The 15,791-nt window shown below is 47.1% G+C and overlaps 1 protein-coding gene across 1 annotated transcript; it reads left to right on the top strand.

The window, feature by feature from the left end:
* Positions 1 to 980: 980 nt before the first annotated feature.
* LOC309336659 (uncharacterized protein) lies at positions 981 to 13,176 on the top strand. Its single transcript, XM_081852784.1, has 6 exons — positions 981 to 1,076; positions 4,156 to 4,670; positions 6,370 to 6,486; positions 8,278 to 8,348; positions 10,048 to 10,174; positions 11,293 to 13,176. Exons 2-6 carry the CDS (start codon positions 4,253 to 4,255, stop codon positions 12,654 to 12,656), a joined length of 2,097 nt encoding a protein of 698 aa, XP_081708910.1. The 5' UTR covers positions 981 to 1,076; positions 4,156 to 4,252; the 3' UTR covers positions 12,657 to 13,176.
* Positions 13,177 to 15,791: the final 2,615 nt, after the last annotated feature.

The raw sequence follows: 15,791 nt of genomic DNA, 5'->3' as shown, positions 1-15,791 counted from the left end.
GAAAACAACCTTTCTCCCTCCTCTATGTGACATCCTTTTATATATTTGAACATGGCTATCATATCACCCCTTAACCTCCTCTTCTCCAGGCTAAACATGCCCAGCTCCCTTAGCCGTTCCTCGTAAGGCATCGTTTCCAGGCCTTTGACCATTTTGGTTGCCCTCCTCTGGACACGTTCCAGTTTGTCAGTGTCCTTCTTGAACTGTGGTGCCCAGAACTGGACACAGTACTCCAGGTGAGGTCTGACCAGAGCAGAATACAGTGGCACTATTACTTCCCTTTATCTAGATGCTACACTCCTATGGATGCAGCCCAGAATTGCATTGGCTTTTTTAGCTGCCGCGTCACACTGTTGGCTCATGTCAAGTTTGTGGTCAACCAAGACTCCTAGATCCTTTTCACATGTACTGCTCTCAAGCCAGGTGTCACCCATCTTGTATTTGTGCCTCTCATTTATTTTTTTGCCCAAGTGCAATACTTTACATTTCTCCCTGTTAAAATTCATCTTGTTTGTTTTGGCCCAGTTCTCTAATCTGTCAAGGTCGTTTTGAAGTGTGATCCTGTCCTCTGGGAATAAAAATGAATAAAAACAAGAACAGAACAAAACTAGCAATCCCCCCTTCCACAACACCTTTAAAAAGGCATCGGATATCCACCACCCCGAGGCCTTTTCTCCCAAGGACTCAAGGTGCGGCCACGTGGTTTTCATCACGACACCAACCACCCTGCGAGGTAGGCTCACAATGCACACATTCCTGCACCTCGAAGGAAAGAAAAAGAAATGCATTTCTAAAACCATCCTAAAACAATGATCATTGCTTTTTAAGGAGCAGGCGCGATTAGTGAATCCGTAGCGAGGTCGTGGTTGCTTCTGCAGCTGCAGCTGTTTCTCATCCCCGGCCACTTCGGGGTTAAAACGAGAGAGTCCGGCTGCGCTTCCTAGAGGGGGCGCAAAGGAAGGAAGCCAGCCAAGGGCAGAGGAGAGTGACAGCTTCTTTCCTGTCCCGCCCCCTTCCCTGGGAGAAAAAAGAGGGGGGGGGGTCTTTGTTTGCAGCAGGCCTGCTGGAAGGAGCTGGTGAGTTGCATGGTCTTGGATGCTTGAGCTGAGATTCCTGCATTGCAGGGGGTTGGGCTAGATGACCCCTGGGGGTCCCTTCCCAACACTTCAGATTGCATGGTTCTATGAGTGGGGAGCGCCTTTGAACGGAGGGGAGGGGAAGGGGCAAGGCAGGGGGGCGGGCTGCTGGCTGGCTGGCTGGCTGGCTGGCTTGCAAGGAGGAGCCCTGCCCTCCTGGCCCAGGATCCTGTCCTCACAGTGGGCAAGACCAGCTTCTCCCGCCCGCCCCCCCCCCAGTGCTATTCCCCCCCTCTTGCTATTCCCTCCCATTGTTGTTGTTGTGTTGCTGTTTAGTCGTTTAGTCTTTGTGACCCCCTGGACCAGAGAACGCCAGGCACCTCTGTCCTCCACTGCCTCCCGCAGTTTGGTCAAACTCATGCTGGTAACCTCGAAAACACTATCCAACCATCTCATCCTCTGTTGTCCCCTTCTCCTTGTGCCCTCCATCTTTCCCAACATCAGGGTCTTTTCCAGGGAGTCTTCTCTTCTCATGAGGTGGCCAAAGTCTTGGAGCCTCAGCTTCAGGATCTGTCCTTCCAGTGAGCACTCAGGGCTGATTTCCTTGAGAATGGAGAGGTCTGATCTTCTTGCAGTCCATGGGACTCTCAAGAGTCTCCTCCAGCACCAGAATTCAAAAGCATCAATTCTTTGGCGATCAGCCTTCTTTATGGTCCAGCTCTCACTTCCATACATCATTACTGGAAAAACCATGGCTTTAACTATACGAACCTTTGTTGGCAAGGTGATGTCTCTACTTCTCAAGATGCTGTCTAGGCCTGTCATTGCCCTTCTCCCAAGGAGCAGGCGTCTTTTAATTTCGTGGCTGCTGTCACCATCTGCAGTGATCATGGAGCCCAAGAAAGTAAAATCTCTCACTACCTCCATTTCTTCCCCTTCTATTTGCCAGGAGGTGATGGGACCAGTGGCCATGATCTTCGTTTTTTTGATGTTGAGCTTCAGACCATATTTTGCGCTCTCCTCTTTGACCCTCATTAAAAGGTTCTTTAATTCCTCCTCACTTTCTGCCATCAAGGTTGTGTCATCTGCATATCTGAGGTTGTTGATATTTCTTCCGGCAATTCCGGTTAGGGATTCATCCAGCCCAGCCTTTCGCATGATGAATTCTGCATATAAGTTAAATAAGCAGGGAGACAAAATACAGCCTTGTCGTACTCCTTTCCCAATTTTGAACCAATCAGTTGTTCCATATCCAGTTCTAACTGTAGCTTCTTGTCCCACATAGAGATTTCTCAGGAGACAGATGAGGTGATCTGGCACTCCCATTTCTTTAAGAACTTGCCATAGTTTGCCGTGGTCGACACAGTCAAAGGCCTCCCTCCCATTGCATTTCCCCAAAGCTATTCCCTCCCATTGCAATTCCCCAAAGCTGGCCTTCAGAGGCATTTGCTGCTCATATTCTCCCCTGAAAATAGGGACGTCCGATTTCATCATCATCATCATCATCATCATCATCATATTATGGGCTACTTTTAAAATGAGGCTGCATTTTAACCTGTATTTTAAATTGGTTTCCCCCCCCCCCCATTATGTTTTTATTGTAATTTTACTGGTATTAGTCGCCCTGAGCCCGGCTCTGGCTGGGAAGGGTGGGGTATAAATAATAATAATAATAATAGTTACAGATAGGTAGCCGTGTTGGTCTGCCATAGTCAAAACAAAAAATTCCTTCCAGTAGCACCTTAAAGACCAACTAAGTTAGTTCTAGGTATGAGCTTTCGTGTGCATGTATCTGAAGAAGTGTGCATGCACACGAAAGCTCATACCTAGAACTAACTTAGTTGGTCTTTAAGGTGCTACTGGAAGGAATTTTTTGCTTTAATAATAATAATAATAATAATAATAATAATAAATTTATTATTGGCACACCACCCCTCTGACTGCGTTGCTGCTGGCACTCTTGGCAGCTTGCAACATATATTTTTTTTAAAAAAATGTCATTGAACATTACACGCAATTAAACATTGCACATTCGAGAATGGGAAGCCCTGCCTGCAATTCTCTCCTCTTGCAGTTAACCAAAAACTGGCCTGTGGGGGGGGGCATTCTCCCTTGGGAGGTGGTGAACTCCCCTTCCTTGTAGGTTTTTAAGCAGAGGTTGGGTGGCCGTCTGTCACGGGTGCTTTAGCTGAGATTCCTGCGTTGCAGGGGCTAGGACTGGAAGATCCTCTGTGGTCCCGTTCAATACTTACAAGGAAAAAAACAGTATTCTGTATTATTGTAGCTTGAATATTGTGTTAAATAGATGATTCTTCATCCTGCTTATGGAATATGCTGTGTAATCTGAATCCTGACATTCATTAATACGCTTTGGTATGGGCTGGGGGGGGGGGGATATATAGATGCCCGAATGAGATTGCCAATTTTATGGGACCGCCTCTCCTGGTCTGCCCCACAGAGGACCTTAAGGTCCATGAATAATCTTAGTTTAGAGGTCCCGGGCCCTAAGGAAGTCAGATTATCCTCCACCAGGGCCAGGGCCTTCTCAGTGATGGCTCCGACCTGGTGGAATGCTCTGCCCCATGAGACCAGGGCCCTGCAGGATTTAACCTCCTTCCACAGGGCCTGTAAGGCAGAGCTATTCTGCCTGGCTTTCAATTTGAACCTGGCCTGATCTTTTATTCCCCTTCCTTCCCTCCCCCACCCCTTTTTATGAAGATTACCCGCTCTGGGATCCCACAGCTGGTTCTCCCCTGGTCTCCTCGCCGGCCCAAATAGGACTAATTTAGCCAGCTAGCCCTGGTGATCATCCAATGTTTATTGGACGGATTTCCCCCCTAAACTGATTTTTTAATTCTGAATTTATTGTTATCCACGTTTTATACTGTATTTTATGCTGTTTTTTGTTGCATCAATTAAGTGTTTTAAATTTGTTGTTAGCCGCTCTGAGCCTGGTTTTCTGAACTGGGAAGGGCGGGGTATAAATAAAAAGTTATTATTATTATTATTATTATTATTATTATTATCTGAATGTTCTGCTAGTGTAACATTTCATGTAAGATTTCCTGGCTCTCTGCAGGTTTAGAAGCCTAATCAATTTGGGTGATCGCAGGTGGAAAGAGGAGGAAGCTGTTTTGGGGGCCCAAGAGAGGGTGACCTTGGAGCGCGGCTGGGAAATGGAGGAGCAAGCCTTGGCTAAGATGAAAGCAGGAAGACGCCAAAATGTTATCCAGGCTGGGAGCAGCGGGGGATTCTGGGAAAGAACCACACCAGAGATCCTGGGTGAGGAGGATGACCTCGGCTTGGATGTCCAACGCCAACATTTTAGGCGCTTCTGCTACCAGAAGGCCGAGGGCCCCCGAGAGGTTTGCAGCCGACTCCACCATCTTTGCCACGAGTGGCTGAAGCCAGACAGACACACCAAGGCTCAGATCCTGGACCTGGTGATCCTGGAACAGTTCCTGGCTGTCCTCCCCCCGGAGATGGAGAACTGGGTCAGGGAATGTGGAGCGGAGACCAGTTCCCAGGCGGTGGCCCTGGCTGAAGGTTTCCTCCTGAGCCGGGCAGAGGTCAAGAAGCAGACAGAGCTGCAGGTGAGAGAGGGTTTCGTTCTGGTAGTTCCAAAAGACAAAAATGTGAGCATGAATAAAGTAAAAAAAAACCCCACTAGTTTCCAAAAGGAGGAGGGAATCCAAGCCCCCAACACTTTGCCTGCCCCTTTCCAGTGTGGTGAGAGCCAGTGTGGTGTAGTGGTTAAGAACAGTAGACTTGTAATCTGGTGAACTGGGTTCGCTTCCCCGCTCCTCCACATGCAGCTGCTGGGTGACCTTGGGCCAGTCACACTTCTCTGAAGTCCTCAGCCCCACTCACCTCACAGAGGGTTTGTTGTGGGGGAGGAAGGGAAAAGAGAATGTTAGCCGCTTTGAAACCTTTGACAACCATATGTCAGAAGTGCTCTGAAGGTGTTTCCTGCTTGGCAGGGGGTTGGACTCGATGGCCCTTGTGGTCTCTTCCAACTCTAGGATTCTATGAAACTCCTTCGGGGAGTGATAAAGCGGGATATGAAATCCAAACTCCTCCTCCTCCTCCTCCTCCTCCTCCTCTTCTTCTTCCTTTTCTCTTTTCTCTTCCCACTCCCCATTTCCTTTTCCTTTTTTAAATGTTTGGACATGGCATGAATATTTCAGCATAATAGCAAATTCAGAGGGCACAACAAAATAAAAAAATTCCTTCCAGTAGCACCTTAAAGACCACACTTCTGAAGAAGTGTGCATGCACACGAAAGCTCATACCTAGAACTAACTCAGTTGGTCTTTAAGGTGCTACTGGAAGGAATTTTTTTATTTTGTTTTGACCATGGCAGACCAACACGGCTACCTATCTGTAACTGTCAGAGGGCACAGTTTGTCTTACACATTTGTCACTTTTCTGGTATGTTTGTGTTCCTTTTCTAAAATAAGCAAGGAAAAGAGTTTCAGGCTCATGAATGTTCTGTCAAGTATAGGGATGCAAGAGAGTGTAAGAAGAGCCTGCTGGCACGGATCGTGTGGAGATCTCTCGGTGCACCAGGTTGGCAACTGGCGAAAGCAAAATATCACTTGGAGAAGGATCTGAAATAAGCTCTAATTTGATTTGTTCTGGATTGTTTTGTTTTATGTTTTAATCAGGACCAACTGGTTAGAAACCAAAGGGTCCAAGTTACTCCGAACCAATTCCTGATTTATGTTTGAATGTTGCAAATCACTTGGAGATCTGTTCTGTAAAATATAAAGCCAATACAGAAACGAAATGAATAATAATGACGATGTTCAATTGCAAAAAAACCAAAACCAAACAAACCTTGGCGCCTGGACATTCCATTGTTGCGACCATAACCTAGGTTTAAAATGCTGTTTTGGGATTAGAGTATACAGTCAAACCTTGGTTGTTGAACGTAATCTGTTCTGGAAGCCTGTTCGGCTTCCAAAATGTTTGACAACCAAAGCGTGGCTTCCGATTGGTTGCAGGAGCTTCGGCTTCCAAAAAACGTTCGAAAACCAAAGCATTTACTTCTGGGGTTTTGTCATTTGGGAGCCGAAATGTTCCAAAGCAGAGGCGTTCGGAATCCGAGGTTTGACTGTATCTGTATCTGATTTTCTAACACTGCTTCTGATTTTTTAGAACCTTTCTCCTGTGGCTGTAAGTTGTATTAAGTGGTTTTAAGGTTGGGCTTTAATTGCTGTACCTCACCCTGAGTGCTTAGGGCAAAGGCCAGGAAATTAGTAATAATATTATCCCTCCTTTCTGCTTCCGGGGCAGGGACCTCTCGCTGAAGTGTCTCTGGGTTTCCGTGGGGCAGAGCAGGCAGCCCGAGAGAGACGGCTCTTCAGGTGGATCGTGCAAGAGTGTGACCAAGCTGCCAACTTGCTAGGTAAGGAAAACTGCCGCCTGTCTCCATTTGTAAGAATTTATCTTTTAGTGTGGCAGCACCCGCAATCTCAAACTCCCTGGCTATCAATATCACTGTACTCTTTTTGACGCCTGCCAAAAATATTTTTCTTTTTTCTTTTTTAATTTATACTTTTCAAATTTATACACTTCGTTACTTTTACAATCCGTATAATATTTCGAAATTTGACTTCCTTCCCCCTCTTTCTGCAGTTCCTTAAATTTACTTTTTCATATCTTCTGCATATTCAAATTCATTTAATTTACTCATTTAATTATCTACTGTAAATATATACTCTTATGAAAGTGCAGGTTATTACAAGAATCCTGCCAACATTCTTATCTGTTTGCAATCTATCTGTAAATATTCAATAAACCATTTCCAGTCTTTTATAAAGAGCTTGCTATCTTGATTTCGTATTCTTCCAGTAAGTTTCGCCATTCCTACATATTCCATAAGTTTTTGTATCCATTCTTCCTTTGATGGGACTTCTGCTTCTTTCCATTTTGGGACAAGTAACATTCTTGCTGCTGTAGTCACATACATAAATAAATTTCTATACAATTTAGGTAGTTCTGTCCCCATAATTCCCAAAAGAAAAGCTTCTGGGTTTGTTTTTTTATAAAAGTTATTTTGAACATCTTTTTCAATTCATTATATATCATTTCCCAGTAAGCTTTAACCTTACTACAAGACTACCACATATGATAAAAAGAACCTTCTTTCTCTTTACATTTCCAACATTTGTTTGATTTAAATTTATACATTTTTGCCAATTTACTTGGTGTTAGATACTAACGATATATCATTTTCATATAATTTTCTCTCAGACCATAGCATACTGTAAATATTTTTATTTAGGCAAGCCAACCTAGATGTTTAGACCTTTAGCTAAAGCTTTACTCTGTTTTTAGTCTATGGTTATTTTAACTTTTCAAAAGTCTTGAATTGTTGGTGTGGATTTTTAAGATGATGTGCATGTGTAACCAAATACCCACAAGGAATATAAGGCTGACACAACAAACAAGAAAACATATGCAGCGTGATATCTGTAACACACAGGACACAGATTACAGCTCAGAGTTAGGAGAAATATCCTAACCATAAGAGCAGGGGTCAGCAAACTTCTTTAGCAGGGGGCCGGTCCACTGTCCCTCAGACCTTGTAGGGGACCGGACTATATTGGGGGGGGGGGAATGAACGAATTCCTATGCCCCACAAATAACCCAGAGATGCATTTTAAATGAAAGGGCACATTCTATTCATGTAAAAACACGCTGATTCCTGGACCGCCTGTGGGCCGGATTGAGAAGGCAATTGGGCCAAATCCTGCCCCCGGGCCTTAGTTTGCCTACCCATGCAATAAGAGCTTTGCAGCAGAGGAGGAGCCTCTGTCTGAAGGCTCCCCTTTGCTGGTGCCCTCGGAATGGGCCCGCCTGTCAGGGATGTTGTAGCTTCACCGTGCACTGAGCAGGGGTTGGAATACATGACCTCCCGGTGTACCTGTAATTCTAAGATTCTATTTTACAATCTGACCTTTCGGCCCTCAATCCTCTGCAGTTAATGCTGGGGAGGGGGGCACCCTGAAGTCAGGACATGTGGCAGGGTTTAATGAGAGAGATACTTGGGGGTTCCTTCTTTTGTTGAAAAATACATATTATTGCAGCCAGCCTCTCACATTGAAATGTTCAGCTGCAGAGCCCAGTCTTGCGCCCTGGTTCTGGCTAAAATTTTAGTCCTAGGTAACACCCGCTGTTTTTGTGTTCCTCGCAGGCAACAAAGTGACCCCGGCGACCCGCACTCCTTGTGGCGGAGTGGAAACGGCAGCCGTGGGGCCTGATCAGGTAGGGGAAAGAATCCCTGAGGGATCAATGGAGGCAGCTCGCATGCCTGAGCCCGGAAGGTTCCTGTCCCTTTGCTACAACGAAGGAAGCGTCTAGAAGACGAGGGGAGTCCGTTAATGAAGAGCAACCCACGCCCAGCCCCTAAGAACCTCAACATAACTAGGCTTTCTGGTTGTGAACATGAGAACCTCAGGAGAGCCTTGTTGATTCTTGCAGCCAAAGAGGGCTCAGCCGGTCCCAGCATCCTTTCTCATAGTGACCAAGCAGGAGATCCAGTGGGAAGCCGGGAAGCTCTCTGGGTGACGATTTCACCTGGTGTCAGGCTTTGGGCGATCGGATCCCTCCCTTGGTGGCAGTAAATAAGCAGATTAGACAAAAGGAGCGTTCTTACCCAGTTAGTTTCTTTAATAATCACAGCGAGAGACAAAGGAATGCATATCTCTCTAGAAATGGCGTTGCTCCCAGTAAAGGTTTACCCCCTCCATCCCCATTAATCTACGTCACTCCTATGTTGGGTGATCTGACCTTGTTGCCGCTGAGCTCTCTGTTCTGTCACTCTCAAAGCCCACCTAGCCCTAGGCAAAGGGGGCTCAGGAATGCTTTCCAAGGACACTGTCTCTCTCCTGGTGTTTCCTCTTCTGGTTGTTCCTCACCCAGTATTTCCCAGCTTTCCCCCTCTGGACCGTGCCCCTCTGCAAACCACTGCTCTAAATCTATACTGTCCTGCCTTTGGTAAGATTCAGGAGAAGGGGGAGGGCAGCTCCCACCATTCCTCCTCAATCCAGCCCCTGACACCTAGATAGCTCAGTTGGTTAGAGCATGGTGCTGGATGATGCCAAGGTTGCAGGCGTGATCCCCATAAGGAACAGCTGCACATTCCTGCATTACAGGGGGTTGGAATAGATGATGTTCAAGGTCCCTTCCAGCTCAACAATTCTATGGTTCTATGGTTCTTTTTCCGTCTGGCCAGCTTTGCAGGGAAGTTTTTAATGTTTGATTTATTTATTTTTTAAATATTCTGCTGGAAGCCGCCCAGAGTGGCTGGGGAAACCCAGCCAGATGGACGGGTTATAAATAATAATAATAATAATAATAATAATAATAATAATAATAATAATTACTACAATAATCTTTTACCCACCTTCAGCTTATGCAGAATAGTCCCATCTAAGTTACTGGACTTGCCTAACCAGTTCATTTCTTGTAGTGGACCTACGCTTGAGTAGAACTTCTTGTTGTTGTTGTTGTTGTTGTTGTTGTTGTGTTGTTTAGTCGTGTCCGACTCTTCGTGACCCCCTGGACCAGAGCACGCCAGGCCCTCCTGTCTTCCACTGCCTCCCGCAGTTTGGTCAGACTCATGCTGGTAGCTTCGAGAACACTGTCCCACCATCTTGTCCTCTGTCGTCCCCTTCTCCTTGTGCCCTCCATCTTTCCCAACATCAGGGTCTTTTCCAGGGAGTCTTCTCTTCTCATGAGGGGGCCAAAGTCTTGGAGCCTTAGCTTCAGGATCTGTCCTTCCAGTGAGCACTCAGGGCTGATTTCCTTCAGAATGGAGAGGTTTGATCTTCTTGCAGTCCATGGGACTCTCAAGAGTCCCCTCCAGCACCAAAATTCAAAAGGACACGACTCTTCATCGTGTTCCTCACTCCCCACTTTTTAAAAAAGAGAATTTGTTTTCTTCTTCCTTCTCCTCCTCCAGGATCGGGTGTCCTTTGAGGATGTGGCTGTGTATTTCACAGATGACGAGTGGGTGTTGCTGGATCCAGCCCAGAGAGCCCTGCACGTGGAAGTTATGGAGGAGAATTGTGGGAATCTGGCCTCTCTCGGTAAGGCCTCCTTTTTTGCTTTGACTTGGCAGATGCTGACAGTCGAAACGGCTGCTAGCATCAGAACCCAGCATCTTCTGCTTGAGCCCAGTTCATGTGGCAGGCTCGTGGTGGTCTCTTCGGAGACAGGGATTTGTCATCCTGTATGGAGCCTCAAGCCTGCGGTGTCTGGGACTGGCTGGATGATGAACAATGCGAGGCTCCAGCCGAGGACCCCTCTAGGGAACCCACAGAGGAAGAAGACTCAGACCCAGGGGAGAGGTGGTAGGACACAAAGTCAAGTCAGAGAATCAGGAAATCCAGGAGGTGGAAGAAAGCGGAGGTTTTCTATTTAAAAAAATAATAATATTTATTCAAATGTTAAAGATTACAAAGAGAAAAAACAATAAACAAAAATAAAAAAGACATAGGAAATACAAACAGTTAAAAAAAACCAAATCAAACCTTTACATAGCTTTCTTTCCTTTACTTATTTCCCTGACCTCCTCACACCTCCCTTTTCTGTATTCTAGTTCAGTTAGATGTTTCAGCAAATCCTTTCCAGCTTTGTTTTTATCCTAATAATTTATCTTAATATACTGTAATTCTCGTCTTTCACCAATTAAAAAATCAATTTTAACCTAATCCTTTATATCATTTCTGCTAAAACCACATTACTTCATTCCAACAAGCTTCTAACATTCCTTAATTTTGCAATGTTTGCAAAAAGCGGAGGTTTTCTATGACACACTGGGCAATAGAGCTAGGACACAATATAGATTTCCATCTTTGGGGAAAGAATTTGGAAGAGCAATCTGAAGTTTACTGCATGTTATTCCTTGAATGAGAACTACCTGAAAACGATTTACAGATGGTATCTAATTCAGAGTAGACTTGCTAAGTTTTACTGGGCCGTGTGGATGAGTTAACATCGGAGAAAAACTTACCCCAAGTCGAATAAAAGTGGTCTATTTATTATTAACCATTAAGGAGTCCCCGTTTATAACTTGAAAGGTTCCACTTGAGATTTGTTCTGTATTATCACTCAGAACGGCATTAAACTCGGTTTTGCTCCCTAGGTTTGGGGTCCTGGTTTTCTCTCTAAGGCTCTTACCAATTTTCTCTTGCTGTTCCGGCAGGTGATGGCTGGGAGTTCGGCGCTCGGAATGAGGGAGACGCGCCCAGATTATTGCTGGAAAGAGCTGCTTGCGAACAGGAACTGGAAGAGCAGAGCAAGGAAACAGAAGGGGACGAGCAGATGAGGGATATTTCCTCTGCTGCCGTGGGGGGAGCTTTCCGTGAAGCCCCAGTCCTAGAAAAAAGAGACAAAAGGAAAGAAGGCAGCGAGTGCCCAGTATGCGGGGAAAGTTTCAGCTGCAAATCCAGCTTTAACGCTCACTTGAAAACGCACAAAGAGGAGAAACCGTACAAATGCTTGGATTGCGGAAAGAGCTTCTCTCAGAGGAAAGGCCTTATCCGACATCAGAGAATCCACACCGGGGAGAAGCCCTATACCTGTCTGGAGTGCGGGAAGAGCTTCCGTCAGAGCGCGGCCCTGATCACTCATCAGCGTATCCACACAGGGGAGAAGCCGTACACCTGCTTGGAGTGCGGGAAGAGCTTCTGTCAGAAGACGACGTTGGTGAGGCACCAGCGTATCCACACAGGGGAGAAGCCGTACGCCTGCTCGGAGTGCGGGAAGAGTTTCAGTCACAGGTCCCAGCTCACCTCCCACCTGAGAGTCCACACAGGGGAGAAGCCGTATAAATGCCTGGAGTGTGGAAAGAGTTTCAGTCAGAACACAAACCTTACTTTACATCAGAGAACTCACACGGGGGAGAAGCCCTTCCGGTGCTTGGAGTGCGGAAGGAGCTTCAGTCATAGCTCGACCCTTATGGCGCATCAGAGAACCCACACAGGGGAGAAGCCGTTCACGTGTCTGGAGTGCGGCCAGAGCTTTGCTCAGAACGCAAGCCTTATCTTCCATCAGAGAACTCACACGGGGGAGAAGCCGTACGCCTGTCCCGAGTGCGGGAAGAGCTTCAGCACCAGCACCAGCCTCACCTCGCACCGGCGCATTCACACAGGGGAGAAGCCCTACACCTGCTCCGAGTGCGGGAAGAGCTTTTGTACGAGCACAAACCTTGTTACACATCAGAGAATCCACACAGGGGAAAAGCCGTACAAGTGCTCGGAGTGTGGAGAGAACTTTCGTAAGAAAGCGCATCTCCTCAGACATCACATGACGCACACGGGGGAGAAGCCGTACAAATGCGCAGAGTGTGGGAAGAGCTTCAGCGAGAAAAGAAATCTCATTTCTCATCAGAGGATCCACTCTGAGTGTTGGAATGAGGATCCTGTAAGCAGTCATTGGATTCCTCCCTCTGTAGGTCCAGGATATGTCCCCCTTCCCCAAGATTCCAGTACTTTCCAGAGCCCTCTCAGTCATAATTCCAGCCCAGGAGAAAGATTGGAGTGTTTTAGTTTTTTTCTAAATGAGTAGGTGGTAATTGGTCCAGCCTTAATTGAATGCAAATGAAAGGCACAGATAGGTTAAAATGGTAAAAGAAAACAAATAAAGTTTAATGATAAATAGAACAAAAAGGAATAGGTCTAAAAAAAAAAGCATTACTTTAAACAAAAAGGTTATTGATAGAGCAACTTAACAATAACATGACTAATCAAGTTTCTAGATCTCATTGAGGCTTATGACTTCTATCAACATGACTGCACCAGTTCAGAGTTACCAGCGCACAGCTGCTATTGATGGTAAACTGGCACAGCCAACTTTTGGCTGGTTCTGATCTGACCTGAAAATTCTCCATCCTGGGTGTAGGCTATTGCACCCTGGGAAGGTCACTTCAATGCTGCTAACACGACGGTTTGACTTCACCCCCGGAGGCGCACTCCATTGTCCCTCGAGGCAGACGGATGCCAACAACCGCAGCTACTGAAAAACTTCGTCCCATAATGGTCGGTGGTGTTTGCTGTTTTGGAATAACGGTGTTTGTGATGATATCAGACCTTCTGTGGTGTTTTTTCTCTTTTTGTAACTGTACAGTGGTGCCTCGCAAGACGAAATTGATCCGTTCCGTGAGTCTCTTTGTCTTGCGGTTTTTTCGTCTTGCGAAGCACGGCTATTAGCGGCTTAGCGGCTATTAACGGCTTAGCGGCTTTAAGAAAAAGGAAACAAACTCGCAAGAACTCGCAAGACGTTTTGTCTTGCAAAGCAAGCCCATAGGGAAATTCTTGCGGAACGACTCAAAAAATGGAAAACTCTTTCGTCTAGCGAGTTTTTCGTCTTGCGGGGCACCACTGTAATTCATATTGTGTGTTTGGGAAAGGGAGTGATCCACACTACTCTAGAGCACCCTATTCTAGAACTCTAGAAAACCCACTCTTTTATCTTTCAGTATTAAAATAGCAGCCCAAGTGTAGCAATTTTCTCCGCTAATAACACAAATATTTAGTGTAGTTGATGGGTGTTTTTAACAGTTTACTGTATTCAAGCTAGAGCATGTATTTTAATCTGATTTGTAAAAGAAAATAAAAACCGCAAGGACACTAGGGGAAGCATTGCCCTGGTGACAAGATATTGCTCTCTTGGTGAAGGATTACTTGTAGGGGAGGCTGGCCTGTTAGGATGACTACAGTGGTACCTCAGGTTAAGTACTTAATTTGTTCTGGAGGTCTGTTCTTAACCTGAAACTGTTCTTAACCTGAAGCACCACTTTAGCTAATGGGGCCTCCTGCTGCCGCCGCGTGATTTCTGTTCTCATCCTGAAGCAAAGTTCTTAACCCGAGGTAATATTTCTGGGTTAGCGGAGTCTGTAACCTGAAGCGTATGTAACCCAAGGTACCACAGTACTAGCCTATCATGAGTGACCCAGCAGGAAATCACACTGTGCAAGTCGGAGTTAACGCTTTATTAGCAAAAACAGGATCTGCACCGGAGTGTCAGGCCTGAGCACAGCAACTCGTCTCCGGTAGATCTCTCCCCCACACACACGATGAAGAAATTGCTGAGACTGAATATCTCTGCCTTCCCACAGCTGCCTAAGTCCCCCCCTCTCCAGGGTTTCCCCCAAGCAATCTGAGACTGCGCCTGTGTGACACTAACTTCTCCACCCTCTTCACGCCTCTCCTGGTACTGGGAAACCAGGAGGGAGGGGAGTGTGTCGCAGAAGGAGGGGGAGACACCCATAACTCTTCACCAGTCTCTCATCTCTGCCTCTTGGCCTTCCTCCCCCCCAAACTCCTGCTTCAGCTTCCGCCTCTGATTCTAGACTTCTCTCTGTCACTGGCTCTCCCTGCTCACTAAGCCCTGTTACCTGCGACACCACCTCTTCCCAGTCTTCTTCCTCATCTCCCTCTGACCGCTCATTGTCATCCTATCACCACTCCCCTGGCTCTGAGCCTCCTTCCCTTGATGGCAATTGGATCTAGCGCCACCTACTGTTCGGCTCCCCTGCCTTCTGACCTACCAGTCTCCACAGTTCACCTGGCAGCATCTTTTTTAGAACAGTTCTCAATTGAAGCCATGTTATGGGATGAAGTGCTGCTTTTTAGATAGGCAGGGGCTTGGCCTATCTAAGAGAGCCAGTGTGGTGTAGTGGTTAAGAGTGGTGGACTTGTAATCTGGTGAACTGGGTTCGATTCCCCGCTCCTCCACCTGCAGCTGCTGGGTGACCTTGGGCCAGTCACACTTCTCTGATGTCTCTCAGCCCCACTCACCTCACAGAGTGTTTGTTGTGGGGGAGGAAGGGAAAGGAGAATGTTAGCCGCTTTGAGACTCCTTCGGGTAGTGATAAAGCGGGGTATCAAATCCAAACTCTTCTTCTTCTTCTTGGCAGTACAAAAGGGGTCAGGAGTGAGGATGGGTTGAGATTGAGGAGGGCCGCGGGGCATAGAAGTGGCATTTTGTTGTTTTCCCTTCTGGGAACTGGGTGATCCTCAAAAGTCAATTCTCAATGGCACCCGTAAAAACTGCTAAACCTACTGTGGTCCCTCAAGCTGAGGTCCTCCTCCTGAGACAGGCTTACTGGGCCACCCTTCTGTACTGCCAGTAGTACAGTCATACCTTGGTTCTCAAACAGAATGCATTCCGGGAGTCCGTTCAACTCCTGGAACCGTTCAAGAACCAAGGCACAGCTTCCAGTGGGTGGCAGGAGCTTCCTGCAGTCCATCGGAAGCCGTGCCGGACATTCGGCTTCCTAAAATCGTTCGAAAACCGGAACAATCACTTCCAGTTTTCAGTCGTTCAGGAGCCGTAACGTTTGACTCCCAATGCAAACGTTCTCCCAATGCAAACGCTCCCAATGCAATGCTCGTTCTTAAGCTGGGCGGGGGAGTGTCTGTGGATCGCGGCACCCGCCCGCAGGAATCTCTGCGCGCGGTGCATAATTCCTTCCCGGGCGGCGGGAGCAGCAGAGCGAGCGAGCGAGAGAGAGAGAGAAGTAGGGAAGCGCCTCCACCCACCCCGCGCCCTCCTTCCCCCCCGTGTGCACGCTTGGGCTCCGATCACGGGAACGGATGGGGGGGGGATGGACGGTGGCGCTTAGCCGCCTCGGAGCCAAAGGGGGCAGCCGCCCGCCCGCCTGCCTCCCTCCGCCGTGCGTGCGTGCGAGCGAGCCGAACA

This window comes from Podarcis erhardii, assembly GCF_964252035.2.
Source record: "Podarcis erhardii genome assembly, chromosome: 2".
Lineage (NCBI taxonomy): Eukaryota > Metazoa > Chordata > Lepidosauria > Squamata > Lacertidae > Podarcis > Podarcis erhardii.
Note: the sequence above shows the minus strand (reverse complement) of the source record. Positions and strands in the feature narration are given on the sequence as shown.